Source organism: Salvelinus namaycush, unplaced genomic scaffold (assembly GCF_016432855.1).
Source record: "Salvelinus namaycush isolate Seneca unplaced genomic scaffold, SaNama_1.0 Scaffold1435, whole genome shotgun sequence".
Lineage (NCBI taxonomy): Eukaryota > Metazoa > Chordata > Actinopteri > Salmoniformes > Salmonidae > Salvelinus > Salvelinus namaycush.
Genome location: NW_024058159.1, coordinates 13,173 through 32,427, shown reverse-complemented (window position 1 = coordinate 32,427; position 19,255 = coordinate 13,173). Strand labels below are relative to the sequence as shown.

Sequence of the window (19,255 nt, the reverse complement as noted above, 5' to 3'; positions counted from 1 at the left end):
GGTTAATAATCATATCCTGCTGACGAGTCAACTTTTTAATGCAGAAGGATTGTTACTCAATTATGAGGAATTTTTATTTCGTTACAATATCCTTTACACACCTAGAGAGTTTCGGCATAGTCTTTGATGCTACTCCATCTGGAAGTCTCATGTTGTTTAGAGGTGTAACCAGATCTCACCTTCAAGACCTACCACCGATTTAATCCAGTTGACTCTCCAATAGGAAAAATGTGTTTCTCTTTGCTCCCTCAGAACGGGATATTTTGAATCCATTTCTTATGTCACAACTTACTGGAATACATTTGTCAACAATGTCGGTTGGAGAAAAAAAAGTCTGGTTATTACCACACAAATACCTGCTTGTTAACAAGGTGAAAGAGGTCTCTTTCAGAATGATCCATAAGTATGACCCTGTGAATCATTACCTGCAGAAACTTTTAAAAAAATACATTAACATGAACTGTACTTTTTGTGTTGAGCATCCAGAAACAGTTTTGCATTTATTATTGCATTGTCTACATGTAAAGATATTAGTTTTTGATGACTTTGTTTTTTTAATGGGAGAATGTGCTGCTCGGTTTCCTTAACTGTAATAAGGAAAAACTATTTTACCTCAAATCTAATTGTGCTAATGGCAAAATATCATATACATAAATTCACTAATAACAAACCACACTTCCGTGTTTTCTATAAGGAATTCGAGCAGTACATGAAGACCATTCTACATTTTTCTAATAAGAAAGCTGTTAAAACAAATCAATGTGTGTATCTTTTAAAGGTCTTTGTATAATCTGTCATTTGTTGTACCCTCCCCCTAGCATATGTTATCATTCTCTGTTTCTATACTTCTTGTATGTATATGTAACAGTTTAACTTTAGTCCGTCCCCTCGCCCATACCCGGGCGCGAACCAGGGACCATCTGCACACATCAACAACTGTCGCCCACGAAGCATCGTTACCCATCGCTCCACAAAAGCCGCGGCCCTTGCAGAGCAAGGGGAACCACCACTTCAAGGTCTCAGAGCAAGTGACATAACCGATTGAAAGGCTATTAGCGCGCACCACCGCTAACTAGCTAGCCATTTCACATCCGTTACATATACTGATTTTTCTGCAATAAAGCAAAAACACAGGAGGTATCAGCCAATGAAGTGGAAAGGCCATTTGGCCACTAGAGGCCTCTTATCATTCTCTGATTGACAGACACACAAAGACAACGTTATGAAATCTCAAAACCAATTGGGTTTATTGACATGTTTGACAGACAGAATCAGACAGACAACAGGAGAATCTCAATTGCACTTATCGAGAGCAACTTACAGGAGCAATTAGGGTTAAATGCCTTGCTCAAGGGCACGTCGACAGATTTTTCACCTAGTCTGTTCGGGGATTTGAACCAGCGACCTTTCGGGTACTGGCCCAATGCTCTACCACTAGGCTACCTGACGCCCCTCTGACCTTTGCATCCAATGGGTTTTGAGGAGAGAGGACGCAAGGAATCAAGGAAATGAAATTGAGATTATCGCATACATTCGTAAATTGAGATGTAAATAATAGCAAAGCAACCACAGGGGTTTGTGGGTATTGTAGTCCAATCAGCACTGTCAGTGATAACAGATGGAGAGACTCACTCCTCCAAGCTGTCTCCGTAGAGGTTCTTCTTCCCTGCTAAAAGAAAGGAGAGGATGAAGGGAATTTATTATTTCTGTAACGTTACACCCTAATGAACATGACCCTATTGGCTTGATTATCAGCTGTTGTCAGACAAGTGGGTCTGAACTTCTTTCTCAGTAACGTGCAGCCAATCAGACTTCCCTTCCTCAGTAACGTGCAGCCAATCAGACTTCCCTTCCTCAGTAACGTGCAGCCAATTCATACAAGATGAAAATCCGGAATGAGTATGACATACTGGCATTTAAAATATGATAATTATAAACTGGGTGGTTCGAACTCTGAATTCTGATTGGCTGACAGCCGTGATATATCAGACCGCATACCACTTATTTATTTAATTACGTTGGTAACTAGTCTATAATAGCAATAAGGCACCTTGGGGGTTTGTGGTATATGGCCAATATACCACGGCTAAGGGCTGTATCCAGGTACTCCGCGATGCATCGTGCATAAGAACAGCCCTTAGCCGTGGTATATTGGCCATATACCACACCCCCTCTGGCCTTATTGGTTAATTATAATACACATACTAGGAAACATTCTATTCTCGCACATAAGACAAGGATCAGAACAAATGGCACACAGAAGCCTATAGGCTATGGTCTAAAGTAGTGCACTATATAGGGAATAGGGTGCCATAGGGCTCTGGTCTAAAGTAGTGCACTATATAGGGAATACGGTACCATAGGGCTCTGGTCTAAAGTAGTGCACTATATAGGGGTGCCATTTGGGACACAGCCACTGACTCACCGTCCTTCTTGGGGGCGGTTCTCCCTGGCCGGTCAGACTCTGGTTTGAGCAGCGTCTCAGCCTTCTGGGTAAGTGTGACCTCATAGGTTTCTCGGTTCTTGTTCCTTAGGTCCTCGTACATGATGGGCTTACTCCTGGGCTCCTCGTCATCCAGGAACGACTGGGCTGGAGGGGTTAGAGGTTAGAGGGTAAAGGGTAAAGTTAGAGGGTAAAGTCCTCGTACATGATTGGCTTCCTCCTGGGCTCCTTGTCATATTGGAACAACTGGGCTTCAGGGGTCAGAGGTGACGGGTCAGGAAAAAGAACACGAGCACTTTTAATTTGACAAATTCAGGTAGGCCCATCCCAGTTTGCACAATTGCATTTTATGGATGGCAATCTGAATGCACAGAGATACCGTGACGAGATCCTGAGGCCCGTTGTCGTGCTATTTATCCACCGCCATAACCTCATGTTTCAGCATGATAATGAACTGCCCCATGGTACAAAGATCTGTAAACAATTCTTGGAAGCGGAACCTGTCCCAGTTCCATGACCTGCGTACCACAGACAGTGAGCATGTTTAGAATGCTCTGGAAAGACAGTGTGTTGCAGTTCCCGCCAATTTCCAGCAACTTTGCATAGCCATTGAAGAGGCAAATGGTGGTCACACCAGATAGTGAGTGGTTTTCTGATCCAAGCCCCTACTTTTTAATTGTATTTTTTTATTATCTATATTCCCAGTCCTGTGAAACCCATAGATTAGGGCCTAATTCATTTATATCAATTGACTGATTTTCTTATATGAACTGTAACTTAGAAATTGTTGCATGTTGTGTTTTTTTATATTTTTTTATTCAGCGTAGATAGATATCTACTTGGAAATAACTTGTTTTAACATGAACATTGTCATTGAGGACTTCCACCATTCTAAAGTGGTCAACTGAGTGGGACTTCCTATGGGTTAGTTAAAGGAAAGATGACACTATTCCATCCAGGTCATCAGGAGGGATCAGCCAATGAATGATCTACTCGTGAAAAAACATTCCATAACTCCAGGGGGCAGTAAATCACCAACCTTGGGCTTTATACCTGTTCAGACAACACCCTCCAGGGGGCAGTAAATCACCAACCTTGACATTATACCTGTTCAGACAACACCCTCCAGGGGGCAGTAAATCACCTACCTTGACTTTATACCTGTTCAGACAACACCCTCCAGGGGGCAGTAAATCACCAACCTTGACTTTATACCTGTTCAGACAACACCCTCCAGGGGGCAGTAAATCACCTACCTTGGCTTTATACCTGTTCAGACAACACCCTCCAGGGGGCAGTAAATCACCTACCATGACTTTATACCTGTTTCGACAACACCCTCCAGGGGGCAGTAAATCACCAACCTTGACTTTATACCTGTTCAGACAACACCCTCCAGGGGGCAGTAAATCACCAACCTTGACATTATACCTGTTCAGACAACACCCTCCAGGGGGCAGTAAATCACCTACCTTGGCTTTATACCTGTTCAGACAACACCCTCCAGGGGGCAGTAAATCACCTACCATGATTTTATACCTGTTCCGACAACACCCTCCAGGGGGCAGTAAATCACCAACCTTGACTTTATACCTGTTCAGACAACACCCTCCAGGGGGCAGTAAATCACCTACCTTGACTTTATACCTGTTCCGACAACACCCTCCAGGGGGCAGTAAATCACCTACCTTGACTTTATACCTGTTCCGACAACACCCTCCAGGGGGCAGTATGCGCCCTTTCAGTTGATTTACCAACTCTGTTTAAATAGTAGAAGATGGACTACTTCAACCTAGAGATGGCCTTAATGGTGCTGCTAGTGCCCTCAGACGCCACAATGGGACAGATACAAATGATGCCATCTACCTAAGTCTATGGTGCAGATCTAGGATCAGCTTCCCCTCCCCCCAATGGTAACTTTAACCACTAGAGGGGGGGGGGGAAATGCAACTGACCTAAGATCAGTGTCTAAGGGCAACTTCACCCTGCACCCTTCCCCTCGGTTCCTAGTGAAAACGACCCTGGGCTGCAGGGGACAGACATCCAAGAAATACAGGTCAGAGGTCAGAGTTCAGAGGTTGGGCTGCAGGAGGAGAGTTGGAGGGGGGGGGGGTCAGACTGAGGTTAAATCAGGCAGTTAACTAGGAGGATACCGTTGGAGGGTTGTCATGGTTAACGCCGTAGTTAGGTTACTACTTGCTGCCACGGTTACCTGGCATGTTGTAGTCGACGTCTGCAGCGGTGCGGCTGGTCTGTGCTGCGGTGGGGGCGTCACTGTATCCATAGTCTCTGGCGTGGGGTGGGACCTGACACACAGAATCAAACGGGAACACTTACACAGAACACATGGTGTTAGAATAAATGGATATCAGGTGGACATGGACTGATATGCAAACTGAGCCAGCGACTGCCTCGGATGCAGCTGTGGCAGACTGTAGTGTTGTTGTAGAAGCTCATCCTACATCCAGGACAACACTCCTCGGTATCAGACGGATGCAGCTACTACAACACTAGACTGGGCTGCAGGGGAAACTCACTGCTCTGGACTGTGCTGACCACTGTCTCTCATTCCATGTACCAGAATGCTGCCGTTGGCGAGGACATCCTCACTTTTACTGTTAAGGCGAAGCTGCAAGTTCTACCAACAAAATATAGTCTAGCACTCTGGTACCCTGCGAACCATGACCCATTTTGTATTCTACATGAGGGAAAATTGCCCATGTTGTGAATGGTTGCTGTTCATACAAGGATTTTGTACATTGCTAGACGTGACCTCCTTGTTGACCTGATAGCCAGTGAGGTCGGACCGGTAGTCTCACCAACAGCACACATTAAACATTTATTTATTTAACTTTTATTTAACTAAGCAAGTCAGTAAAGAACAAATTCTTATTTACAACGACGGCCTAGGAACAGTGGATTAACTGCCTTGTTTAGGGGCAGAACGACAGAGATTTTTACCTTGTCAGCTTTCGGTTACTGTCCCAACGCTCTAACCACTAGGCTACCTGCTGGTTACTGGCCCAACGCTCTAACCACTAGGCATCCTGCTGGTTACTGGCCCAACGCTCTAACCACTAGGCTACCTGCTGGTTACTGGCCCAACGCTCTAACGACTAGGATGCCTGCCTCCCCACATCCATTAACAGTCTTGTGTAACAGGAAGCTGGTTTGATGATAATGATGTCTTTTCCTGTGTGTTAAATACACCATATATTGTTGTTGTGAGGAGAGGCCAGAGAGAACAGGGGGGTCCAGAGAGAACAGGGGGGTCCAGAGAGAACAGGGGGGGCCAGAGAGAACAGGGGGGGCCAGAGAGAACAGGTGGGGCCAGAGAGAACAGGTGGGGCCAGAGAGAACAGGTGGGGCCAGAGAGAACAGGTGGGGCCAGAGAGAACAGGTGGGGCCAGAGAGAACAGGTGGGGCCAGAGAGAACAGGTGGGGCCAGAGAGAACAGGGGGGGCCAGAGAGAACAGGGGGGGCCAGAGAACAGGGGGGGGCCAAGGCGAGGTGACGATAACTATGGCAGAGCAGTTGGCTAGGTACTGCTCTGTTTCAGCTGTAGTGGGCAGCCTAGCTGCTTGGCTAGGTACTGCTCTGTTTCAGCTGTAGTGGGCAGCCTAGCTGCTTGGCTAGGTACTGCTCTGTTTCAGCTGTAGTGGGCAGCCTAGCTGCTTGGCTAGGTACTGCTCTGTTTCAGCTGTAGTGGGCAGCCTAGCTGCTTGGCTAGGTACTGCTCTGTTTCAGCTGTAGTGGGCAGCCTAGCTGCTTGGCTAGGTACTGCTCTGTTTCAGCTGTAGTGGGCAGCCTAGCTGCTTGGCTAGGTACTGCTCTGTTTCAGCTGTAGTGGGCAGCCTAGCTGTTTCTAGAAGGAGACCAGTTGGCTAGGTACTGCTCTGTTTCAGCTGTCGTGGGCAGCCTAGCTGTTTGGAGAAGAAGACCAGTTGGCTAGGTACTGCTCTGTTGTTTCAGTTGTCGTGGGCAGCCTAGCTGTTTGGAGAAGGAGGTGCTTCCTGTACTGTTGGTTGCCATGCATACAGGGACCTTTGAAATGTTTGGATCCATTTTCTATGTACATTTGATGGGTAGATTCAAATAAATTATTTAAACGTGTGTGTGTGTGTACCTGGCTCTGGGGGTCAGAGGCCTGGAACATGGGGTCAAAGGTCACCTGGTCGGGGTCACTCATCTCTGACTGGGGGCCCTGAGATGACCTAAGAGAGAAGAAGAGAGTGTGAGAGAGAGTGAGTGATCGAATGTATGTATGTATGTGTATATGTTACTGACTGTGCGTTGGGTCTGGTCTTCTGTCTCAGTGCTTCTCCCAGAGGGGACTGCTCCAGCCTCTTGAACTTCTCCTGACAATGCTTCATGTACGATATCTTCCCTGCCAGGTAGCCACACAGCCCCGCAACTGGACACACACACACCTGTATTACATTCTCATAAATAACAATGCGCACACACTTTATACACAAACACACGTCTGTACACACACACACTTTATACACACAATTTATACACAAACACACTTTATACACAAACACACGTCTGTACACAAACACACTTTATACACAAACACACTTTATACAAAAGCACACGTCTGTACACAAACACACGTCTGTACACACACACACTTTATACACACAATTTATACACAAACACACTTTATACACAAACACACGTCTGTACACAAACACACTTTATACACAAACACACTTTATACAAAAGCACACGTCTGTACACAAACACACTTTATACACAAACACACGTCTGTACACAAACACACTTTATACACAAACACACTTTATACAAAAGCACACGTCTGTACACAAACACACACTTTATACAAAAGCACACGTCTGTACACAAACACACACTTTATACAAAAGCACACGTCTGTACACAGACACACTTTATACAAAAGCACACGTCTGTACACAAACACACTTTATACACAAGCATCTGTATTCGGTTAACTCACAGGCCACTTTAGGGAGAGATCCAAACCTGGATGACAACGTCAGAACTCCTAAAACACAGGGAGGAACAGAGGAGAGTCAGTCTTGATGTCACAAGGGTTAAGACAGGAAGGAATACAGGAGAGTCAGTCTTGAAGTCACAAGGGTTAAGACAGGAAGGAATACAGGAGAGTCAGTCTTGATGTCACAAGGGTTAAGACAGGAAGGAATACAGGAGAGTCAGTCTTGAAGTCACCAGGGTCAAGACAGGAAGGAACACAGGAGAGTCAGTCTTGATGTCACCAGGGTTAAGACAGGAAGGAAGACAGGAGAGTCAGTCTTGAAGTCACCAGGGTTAAGACAGGAAGGAACACAGGAGAGTCAGTGGAGTGGAAGCTACTAAGTGGAAGCTACTATTCTATATCAGAGTATTGAGATGCTCCCTTGGATACGCTCCTAGATCATACATGTACACTAAGATATAGTGATGATGGAAATGGGAGGTGGGCCTACCTCTATGGATGAGGCCTTGAGTGACAAGCATGCTGACCACTGAGAAGGGCACGGCTGTAGGAAGGGAGGGGAGAAACAAGGTTAGAATCACATGTGCACCAATACCTGTACATAGAAGGAATGATATATAGAGCATGAACCTGACTCCTGTAAAATATAGACTCCTGTAAAAATCTATTGCTATTTTGTTAGTCTGTGTTACCCATGGTAACTTACATCTGTACCAGAAGCTCTCCTGGTTGCATTCTCTGAAGACTCTCCTCTCATCTTCTGTGGGGATGTAATCCAATCCTACAGGACTCTATATATACACACACACACACACACACACACACACACACACAGGTTAGCTGTCCCAAAAACTAACCTCCATTGATTTTATCAATACATATCCATTGAAGTAACCGGTTTGTTTGTTTTTTTTGTCAAGAATTCGAGTGCATAGAAAACGTTAGCTAGCTAGCCTCCAGCTTGCTAGTAGCAGTAAGCATGCTAACTGACCTAGTGACAGATGAGGCTAGCTAGGGTACAGTATCTTAGTTACTGTAGCAGTTTACTGTTATGGGTTTACCTGTGCTTTGCCCTGTCGCTCTTCAGTGAATCCCGTAGACATTGGTGTCATATTGTAAAACTGTGTCGGTCAACTTTGTCTTTCAGAGAATGTATAGCAACAACTGGCTCAGACACACTCTCCGTATAGATTTCGTAAATGGCGGGTACAAATTCATAGCATGTATAGCAAAAACGTGCACAGACACACTCCCCGTATTGATTTCGTAAATATTTGGTTACAATGTCATTGCATGGAGCGAAACTGACCCGGAAGTAGTAGTAGCCATGGAACGGGAAGTTTGACGATAACTTTTATTTTAAATGTTTTTCTTAGCAGTAAAATCGCATTCATAGAGCAACAACATTACATGAGGAAATGTATTCCAGCTCTTTTTTTTCTAAATCCATTTATCGAATTAACCCCAAGGGGTGTGGTATATGGCCAATATACCACGGCTAATGGCTGTTCTTATGCACGACACAACATGAGAGGTCACTTTTCCTGGCATGTTTTTGGTCTGATCATAGATTATCATTTAGATTGTTGCTGTCTGTTGCTATGATACAAATCACATGACGAGGACGTTTGCTATCAATGTGCATTATATCTCACAAGCGGGCAAGGGGTAGGGAACAAAGATGAAACGCTAATCAGTATTCTGATTGAGTGATAGCAAATTTGGCTGCCCACACACCTCAGCGCCTGCTTCTAATCTGCAGGGGGGTTTTTTCAGTGAGAATGTGAAGTGAGGTATTTTGCCAACATGTATTTAGGCATATTAAAACACGTCAGTTTAACCCCGATCACGAGTATCATCCTGTCAATTTACAGATACAATTACAAATACGAGTATGGCCATGTCACTGTACATAGATCATTCTATTATTATTTTCTATTGTGTTATTGACTGTACGTTTATTCCATGTGTAACTCTGTGTTGTTGTTTTTGTTGCACTGCTTTGCTTTATCTTGGCCAGGTCACAGTGGTAAATGAGAACTTGTTCCCAACTGGCCTACCTGGTTAAATAAAAATAAACATCCCTAGTAGCTACTAATGTGTCTTGTTGTTGATGAAGTAGTAGGCGACTGTTTCTCCTCCATATCTGGGTTCGCCACCCTTTGGTCGATGGTGGAATCACATGTTACGGAGAGCAGAAAACAAGCGTGATGAAACTATTCCTACAATGTCTGGAACGCTACAAAACACCAGAAATAGTTGGTGTCATTCGGTTGGCTGTGTGTGCACGAACGTGATTTCAGCATTTTGGGACATCGTCTACTTGTGTGTAATCAGACGGACATTTATACAAACAATGCAATGTATAGAATTTCTACCGTGTTGCATGATGGGAAAACAGTCGGACCGTGATATAATATAGTAAAACAAAGTGCATCGCTTTTCCACCGCTTTGTGCGCAACTGTATTCGTACATGTAATTAAACCCTGGTTAATATGATGTGGTATTATCAGTAGTAGAAGTGGTAGCCGTGAGTCAAACATCTTTGTCCTGGAATGAGTCGCCCTCTACCAACGTGTACAACTCATACTTACCTGGCAAGGGAGACACCGTGATCAAGAAGGCGGTTCACCCAGGGCGAGGCTCAGCCATTGCACTCCGGCTGTGCTGACCCCTGCGAATTTCTCAAATGTGGAAATCTCGATTGCATAATTTATGGTAGTGGGGGACTGCGTTCGCGCTCTCCCCTGATCTTCATGTTAAAAATAAGATATGAACACGTTTACGCTGTTATGTTCTGACATTTTAACTATGAGTTCTAATGAGGGTCGTGATGAGATTTATTAACAGTTCCATTTTCTTATTTATCAGATGAATGGTTTTAGAATATAGGATCTATTTAAAAGCCAACTAAGGCCTCAGAGATACTTTTTGTCTTCTGAAAACCCCAATGTGTGTGATCTGTTATTGTACCACTGGTGATTATGCCTGTCATGTCCTGATTATGTCAAGGAAAAGGCCTACTTGTGAATGGATCATTTTGCGCCCTCAGACGTCATCTGGATTGAGGTCTTTCATTTGCTAGATAATTAAGTCATTTCTAGGACAAGTTTGTCATTTAAAACCACAATAAACAGGCTGTATCACATCCGGCCGTGATTGGGTGTCCCATAGGGCGGCGCACAATTGGCCCAGCGTCGTCAGGTTTGGCCGGGGTAGGCAGTCATTGTAAATAAGAATTTGTTCTTAAAACCTTTTCTCAATAGGAGGGCGCTATTTTCACTTTGTAAAAAATCGTGCCCAAATTAAACTGCCTCGTACTCTATTCTAGATCGTACAATATGCATATTATTATTACTATTGGATATAAAACACTCTCAAGTTTCTAAAACCGTTTGAATTATATCTGTGAGTAAAACAGAACTCATTTTGCAGCAAACTTCCTGACAGGAAGTGAAAAATCTGAAATCGAGGCTCTGTTCCAGGGCCTTCCTATTCAATTGCTTGAAATCTATGGATATACATGCACTTCATACGCCTTCCACTAGATGTCAATAGGCAGTGAGAGGTGGAATGGGGTGTCTAGCTTGATCTGAGGCCGAACAAGAGCTCTTGGAGTGGGAGGTCTGGAAATTTCTTTGTCTTCTGTGGCGCGCGAAGGACATCGACATTGGCTTCTGAAAAGCTTTCGGTATACACGGTAGATATCTCCGGCTCTGATTTTATTTGATAGATGTGATAAAAACATCATAAAGTAGTTTTTTTCAACCGAGATGTATCAGTTTATTGAATGTTTATTGCGAGTTTTGGAATTTTCTTTTCTTTGCGTCAGGTGAAGTTGGGCACGTTTGCGCCACATGGCTAGCTATGGTTGCTAATTCAACAGGAGACGAGGACATTCTAAAACCAAACAACGATTATTCTGGACCAAGGACTCCTTGTACAAGATTCTGATGGAAGCTCAGCAAAAGTAGGAACCATTTATGATGTTATTTCGTATTTCTGTGGAAAATGTTTAGTCCTATTTTCCGCCCTTACTGCGGGCGCTGTCTCGCTATAACGTAAGCTGTATGTCGTACTAAAGTTATTTTTAAAAATCTAACACAGCGGTTGCATTAAGAACTAGTGTATCTTTCATTTGCTGTACAACATGTATTTTTTTGTAAAGTTTATGATGAGTTCTTTGATTAGATTAGGTGACTGTCCAAAATATCTCCGGAGAATTTTGTGCAGTTTGGCTACGTATTCACATTGTAAAACCACGATTTGTACCTCTAAATATGCACATTTTCGAACAAAACATTAATGTATTGTGTAACATGATGTTATAGGACTGTCATCTGATGAAGTTTGTCAAGGTTAGTGAATCATTTTATATCTTTTGCTGGTTTTTGCGATCTCTACCTTTTGCTGCTGATAAATGCGTTTGTGTGTTTGGCTATTGTGGTAAGCTAATATAATGCTATATTGTGTTTTCGCTGTAAAACACTTAAAAAATCTGAAATATTGGCTGGATTCACAAGATGTTTATCTTTCATTTGCTGTACACCATGTATTTTTCATAAATGTTTTATGATGAGTATTTATGTATTTCACGTTGCTCTCTGTAATTATTGGCTGGCTGCTTTGGTGATATTTTTGATGGTAGCTGCAATGTAAAACTATGATTTATACCTCAAATATGCACATTTTCGAACAAAACATAGATTTATTGTATAACATGTTATAAGACTGTCATCTGATGAAGTTGTTTCTTGGTTAGTGACTAATTATATCTCTATTTGGTCGGTTTTGTGATAGCTACCTATGCGGTAAAAAATTGTGAAAATATGCGGTTGAGTCTTTTGCTATTGTGGTTAGCTAATAGAAATACATATTGTGTTTTCGCTGTAAAACATTTTAAAAATCGGAAATGATGGCTGGATTCACAAGATGTGTATCTTTCATTTGGTGTCTTGGACTTGTGATTTCATGATATTTATATGCTAGTATTTACTTGTGGCGCTAGGCTATGCTAGTCAGCTTTTTACTGATGAGGATGCTCCCGGATCCGGGATGGTGATGAAGTAGAAGTTTTAACTGACTTGCCTAGTTAAATAAATACAGGTAAATAATAATAATAAAAACAACAACAATAGATTACTGCTCATTGTAACATAATGATCAAAATTAGGAGGGAGGAAATTGATTGAATGACTTGGATAATCACATTAGCTTTGAACGTGTCCCTGAAGTTGAAATGTCCAGAATACAGATTTAGAACGTTAACCTGGTCTGCTTTGATTTCATATCGTCTGAAATGGAACCGGTCTATATCACCGAGGCTCATCAACTTTGTATATTGTATCCAACTCTCATTTCGTTTTCAAACTTATTTTTGTGTCATTGTAAGTGTGGTTGTATTGTGTTTTGAATTGTCAAATAAATCGTTCTACCTAAGTGATCCTTTAGGTGGGGCGATGGCGTCATCGGCCACTTCACAGTCGAGAAATGAGAGTTGTATTGACTATACGAAGTTAATGAGCCTCGGTGATATAGATGGATTTATTCATATTCTCAGCAGTCAGGTACCTATCCAGTTCACACCCAAGACAGCTGACAGAGGGTTTTGGTGTAACCACTGAGTTATCCAGGGGAGCCTGCAACATTTACTCTGGATCCAAATAAGATGGATTCTGTTGTTCCAAGATGCAGATCCATTCCACAGACATTTCCCTGGTCAACCATTACCATGACAACAGATATTTCCCTGGTCAACATTACCATGACAACAGATATTTCCCTGGTCAACCATTACCATTCCACAGACATTTCCCTGGTCAAACATTACAATGCCACAGACATTTCCCTGGTCAACCATTACCATGACAACAGATATTTCCCTGGTCAACCATTACCATTCCACAGACATTTCCCTGGTCAAACATTACAATGCCACAGACATTTCCCTGGTCAACCATGCCACAGACATTGCCCTGGTCAACCATTACCTTTCCACAGGCATTTCCCTTGTCGATCATTACCATACCACAGACATTACCCTGGTCAAACATTACAATGCCACAGACATTTCCCTGGTCAACCATTACCATGCCACAGACATTGCCCTGGTCAACCATTACAATAGCACAGACATTACCCTGGTCAAACATTACAATGCCACAGACATTTCCCTGGTCAACCATTACCATGCCACAGACATTGCCCTGGTCAACCATTCCACAGACATTTCCCTGGTCAACCATTACAATACCACAGACATTACCCTGGTCAAACATTACCATGCCACAGACATTGCCCTGGTCAAACATTACAATGCCACAGACATTTCCCTGGTCAACCATTCCACAGACATTTCCCTGGTCAACCATTACAATACCACAGACATTACCCTGGTCAAACATTACCATGCCACAGACATTTCCCTGGTCATCCATTACCATACCACTTTCCTTTATCCTGGTCAACCATTCCACAGACATTTCCCTGGTTCATTTATTTCCTGATGAAGTCAGTCAAAACAGAGATGTCAGTGGAGTGGGTCTTTCTAAAACCAGACTGTAGTTCTGATAAGAGTATTCTTGCCAGTATATTCATCCATCTATTCATAAATTACTTTTTCCAGCACCTTAGACTGCACACTCAACATAGATACAGGTCTGTTTTGCTGCCCTTCTTGTGGATAGGGGTCACTCTAGCATTGGCCATATACCACAAACCCCAGAGGTGCATTATTGCTATTAGAAACTGGTTACTAACTAAATTAGAACAGTAAAAACATTTGTTTTTGTCAATCTGCATTCAGGGTTCAAACCACCCAGTTCATAATTTCTAATAGATGCACTTTTAGATGCACTATTGTAAAGTGGTTGTTCCACTGGATATCATAAGGTGAATGCACCAATTTGTAAGTCGCTCTGGATAAGAGCGTCTGCTAAATTACTTAAATGTAAAATGTAAATGTCTAATAGATCACCTGTCTGAAAAGTACGACAAACTATGAGTTGTAGTAGCCTATTCACTTGGCCCAGCGTTGTCCAGGTTTGGCCGGTGTAGGCCGTCATTGTAAATAAGAATTTGTAGCCTAGTTAAATAAATCGGACTTGCCTAGTTAAATAAAGGTTAAATAAAGATAATTAAATAAAAACTCAGCTATGGAAGGTCAAAACAACCACTCAGTCAAGCTATTTGTGACTGTGATTTCAGTATGTGCATGTCGTATGCATCAATACGTGTAACACTTACTGTTAAGAAAAACGTTTCTCCCCCGTCCGTAATAGGATAGAACAATGTGTTCATTATTAACGTCTCTGTTACTGCAGCTACTAGAGGTGTGTGGAGTAGTCAGACAAAACGAGGATCGTAACTGATATGGGCAATTTTCTGGAAACGATTATGATCCAAATCTTTTTTGTAATAATCTGTGATCGGAATAAACCTTCTTTTTTTCCCGGGTGCCAGCAAGAATCTCTCAGTCATGTGCGTGATCTAAGTAAATCACCTGGCTAGTTTCCGTGTCTGTAAAGAGAAGGGCGGGCTGTAGATTGATCCTGCTGCTCTGATTGGTTAGAGTGAAGCTATAGTTCTTCCTCCGCTGGCTTCATCATTTCATCCTCTCTCTTTTCCTGGCATTTTTCTGGTCTGATCATATGATTATCATTTAGATTTCTGCTGCCTGCTACTATGATAAATTACGAATACGAGTATGTCCATGTCAGCACACCCCTAGTAGCTACTAGTGTGTCTTGTTGTTGATGAAGTAGTAGGCGACTGTTTCTCCTCCATGTCTGGGTTCGTCCGCCACCCTGTGGTCGATGGTGGAATCACATTTTACGGAGATCAGAAAACAAGCGTGATGAAACTATTCCTACAACGTCTGGAACGCTACAAAACACCAGAAATAGTTGGTGTCATTCGGTTGGCTGTGTGTGCACGAACGTGATTTCAGCATTTTGGTACATCGTCTACTTGTGTGTAATCAGACGGACATTTATACAAACAATGCAATGTATAGAATTTCTACCGTGTTGCATGATGGGAAAACAGTCGGACCGTGATATAATATAGTAAAACAAAGTGCATCGCTTTTCCACCGCTTTGTCCGCAACTGTATTCGTAAATGTCATTAAACCCTGGTCGATATGATGTGATATTTTCAGTAGTAGAAGTGGTAACCGTGAGTCAAACATCTTTGTCCTGGAATGAGTCGCCCTCTACCAACGTGTACAACTCATACTTACCTGGCAAGGGAGACACCGTGATCAAGAAGGCGGTTCACCCAGGGCGAGGCTCAGCCATTGCACTCCGGCTGTGCTGACCCCTGCGAATTTCTCAAATGTGGAAATCTCGATTGCATAATTTATGGTAGTGGGGGACTGCGTTCGCGCTCTCCCCTGACTTTGATGTTAAAAGTAATGTGTGATTTAGCTTTCACCGTGTGCTGGTCTGAGTGTGTTCTCTGAGTTGTATTTACATTCGTGTCTAAAAGGACAGTTGTCATCATTTCCCTTCTCTTCGTCATCAGATGAGCGGTTTTAGAATTTATTTTATTTATTTTTAAGGCCTGAAAGCTACATTTTGTCTTCTGAAAACCCCAATGTTTCAGATCTGTTATTGTAGCACTGGTGATTATGCCTGTCAATGCAACCACACGTTGATAAAGCATTTACAATCATGGAGCATGACACAAAAATATGTTTGAAAACCTATTTCTATTGTAGTCCTCTTAAATGTTTTTCTAAACATAGTAGGCCTCGGCTCCACACAACACAAATCAAAGGACAGGAGGACATCGTCATAGTGTAGAGCCTTACATACTGACATGGAAAATAAACCATTCTATTGCTCCATCATTATGTAACAGTATAGCTTCCGTCCCTCTCCTCGCCCCTACCTGGGATCGAACCAGGGACCCTCTGCACACACCGACAACAGCCCGCTCGCCCGACACACTGTGGCCCAGACCACCTCCTCCGCACACAACTCTCTCTCTCCGCTCACAGTGGCGGCAGGCGTCTACAGTACAGGTCCGACAGGACATGGCGTTGGAGTGGCGTGCCCCTGCCCTGTGCACCACTGTGAAGTCGTACGGCTGAAGCTCCTCCAACCAGCGAGCCACCTGCCCCTCTGGCTCTCTGAAAGACATGAGCCACTGGAGAGCAGAGTGGTCAGTCCTTACAGTAAAGGGCAGGCCACCCAGGTAGTACTTCAAGTGTTTGATGGAAGCCACAACAACAACGAGGAGGAGCCGGGTGACACAGTAGCTGCGCTCATGTTTGTTGAATGTTTTTCTGAAGTACGCCACCACTCTCACCCCCTCTGGCCCCATCTGGGCCACCACTCTCTCCCCCTCTGACCCCATCTGGGCCACCACTCTCTCCCCATCTGGGCCACCACTCTCTCCCCCTCTGGCCCCATCTGGGCCACCACTCTCTCCCCCTCTGGCCCCATTTGGGCCACCACTCTCTCCCCCTCTGGCCCCATCTGGGCCACCACTCTCTCCCCCTCTGACCCCATCTGGGCCACCACTCTCTCCCCATCTGGGCCACCACTCTCTCCCCCTCTGGCCCCATCTGGACCACCACTCTCTCCCCCTCTGGCCCCATCTGGGCCACCACTCTCTCCCCCTCTGGCCCCATCTGGGCCACCACTCTCTCCCCCTCTGGCCCCATCTGGGCCACCACTCTCTCCCCCTCTGGCCCCATCTGGGCCACCACTCTCTCCCCCTCTGGCCCCATCTGGGCCACCACTCTCTCCCCCTCTGGCCAAATCTGGACCAGCACCCCACCCATGCCCACGTTGCTCGCATCTGTGTCCAGGATTAAGGGCAAGGTGAGGTCAGGGGGGAGGGGGTCGAGCATGGGGGCCTCAATCAGTGCACGTTTGAGGGTGTTGAAGGCCACCTCGCACTCCACTGTCCAAGTGAAGGCCTCCTCACACTCCACTGTCCAAGTGAAGGCCTCCTCACACTCCACTGTCCAAGTGAAGGCCTCCTCACACTCCACTGTCCAAGTGAAGGCCTCCTCACACTCCACTGTCCAAGTGAAGACCTCCTCACACTCCACTGTCCAAGTGAAGGCCTCCTCGCACTCCACTGTCCAAGTGAAGGCCTCCTCGCACTCCACTGTCCAAGTGAAGGCCTCCTCGCACTCCACTGTCCAAGTGAAGGCCTCCTCGCACTCCACTGTCCAAGTGAAGGCCTCCTCACACTCCACTGTCCAAGTGAAGGCCTCCTCACACTCCACTGTCCAAGTGAAGGCCTCCTCACACTCCACTGTCCAAGTGAAGTCCTCCTCACACTCCACTGTCCAAGTGAAGGCCTTGTCCTTCGGCAGCAGGTGGTTCAGGGGAGCAGCGACGCTTGAGAAGCCCCTACAAACCTCCTGTAGTACGAGGCCAGGCCCAGGAAGCTTTTCAGCTGATGCTGATCGGTGGGGGTGGGCCAGTCTCGGACAGCCCCCACCTTGTCTTCCATTGTGCTGATACCCTCCTCCCCCACTTGGTGGCCCAAGAAGGACACCTCTCTCCTCATGAAGTGGCACTTCTCGGGGTGGAGCTTCTGGTCTGCAGCAGCCACCCTCCATCACACGCCGCAGCGCCCGGAGGCTGATTGGAAGGAGCTGCCATGGGCCATGACTTTTAATGCTGTTAACAAATGTCAACGCTATAATATTATTTGTGATATAAATACGATTGACTTTATTGCTTTTTTTCATACTGTTAAACAACATTCTAAGTCTGCTAATATTTCCTCATAAAATGTTACAAATTTCAGTTTTTTTTAAAATCACAATCATGATTTCTGGACTTTTATTTTGAAGGAATATCGCCGAGGTCACGGGCCTTATTCTTGCTAGGTCTTCTTACTGGCAGAACGGAGGTGAAGTGAAGTAACGACACCATTGAGCTATAATAATAAGAGACCCTTTCCTCTGCTTCCTTATAAATGGACTTCCTGTTTCAACACAGTGGGCGGATTCAACACGTATAGGTTTATTTGTTGATATTTATGTCATGTTAAGTCTTCATACACTTAATACCAGTATTCAGCCTATAAATTAAGGTTATATCTATTAAATGTGCAATTACATTTTTTATTTAATTTAATGATTTGATTTATTTAGGTGATGTTTTGCAGTGCTACCAGCAGAGGGCAGTGTGACACAACAACCATGTGTGGCTGAAGGACTCTAGACCAGTGGTTCCCAACCTGTGGTCCCTTGGGGGTGGTGCAGCTGGTCTGCAATTATTTAGAGATTGTAGTATTTTATTATTAAAAAATAATAACAGTTGGGAGTATTAATGTTAATTTTACATTCCTTTTCACAATGCAAATAGTTTCTAATAATAATAGACCTTTACAGGCCTTGTTACATTCACATGTATTGATAGGATTTGACCATCAATATATTTGATGTGAAAGAAATCAGCGACTCCGTGAATGGTGGTCGTCAAGAGCTTTTGACGATGATTTGATGGTCTCCAGAATGGGAAAGGTTGGGAACCGCTGAGCTAGACAGTCACATCTGTGTGGTAACATGATAGGATGGGAACCGCTGAGATAGACAGTCACATCTGTGTGGTAACATGATAGGATGGGAACCGCTGAGATAGACAGTCACATCTGTGAGGTAACATGATAGGATGGGAACCGCTGAGATAGACAGTCACATCTGTGTGGTAACATGATAGGATGGGAACCGCTGAGATAGACAGTCACATCTGTGTGGTAACATGATAGGATGGGAACCGCTGAGATAGACAGTCACATCTGTGTGGTAACATGATAGGATGGGAACTGCTGAGATAGACAGTCATATCTGTGTGG

The 19,255-nt window shown here is 44.2% G+C and overlaps 1 protein-coding gene and 2 non-coding genes across 4 annotated transcripts; 2 read left to right on the top strand and 1 right to left on the bottom strand.

The window, feature by feature from the left end:
* Positions 1-1,414: 1,414 nt before the first annotated feature.
* On the bottom strand, positions 1,415-8,743 carry LOC120036681 (OCIA domain-containing protein 1-like). 2 transcript variants are annotated; one of them, XM_038983068.1, is made up of 9 exons: positions 8,489-8,743; positions 8,134-8,218; positions 7,918-7,971; positions 7,428-7,475; positions 6,731-6,857; positions 6,570-6,657; positions 4,656-4,749; positions 2,426-2,590; positions 1,415-1,669 (listed from the first exon to the last, which is right to left on the bottom strand). In XM_038983068.1, the coding sequence occupies exons 1-9, from the start codon at positions 8,537-8,539 to the stop codon at positions 1,629-1,631; spliced, it is 753 nt and encodes a 250-aa protein (XP_038838996.1). In that variant the 5' UTR covers positions 8,540-8,743; the 3' UTR covers positions 1,415-1,628. The 2 variants fall into 2 exon arrangements, with proteins under 2 accessions (XP_038838996.1, XP_038838997.1); XM_038983069.1 differs by having other exon boundaries at positions 1,415-1,666.
* Positions 8,744-10,014: 1,271 nt separating this feature from the next.
* LOC120036686 lies at positions 10,015-10,178 on the top strand. Its single transcript, XR_005474596.1, has one exon. It is a non-coding gene; the product is annotated as a U1 spliceosomal RNA (small nuclear RNA).
* Positions 10,179-15,660: 5,482 nt separating this feature from the next.
* Positions 15,661-15,824, top strand: LOC120036685. The gene has a single exon (XR_005474595.1). It is a non-coding gene; the product is annotated as a U1 spliceosomal RNA (small nuclear RNA).
* The last annotated feature ends 3,431 nt before the right edge of the window (positions 15,825-19,255 follow it).

Bases quoted from the DNA above. Each gene is read 5' to 3' on its own strand.
- LOC120036681 (XM_038983068.1), bottom strand. From the start codon at position 8,539: ATGACACCAATGTCTACGGGATTCACTGAAGAGCGACAGGGCAAAGCA. The intron at 6,858-7,427 runs GTGAGTTAACCG...GTGTGTGTCCAG, and splicing joins ATCTCTCCCTAAAGTGGCCT to TTGCGGGGCTGTGTGGCTAC. The intron at 2,591-4,655 runs GTAACCGTGGCA...TAACCCCTCCAG, and splicing joins CGTCGACTACAACATGCCAG to CCCAGTCGTTCCTGGATGAC.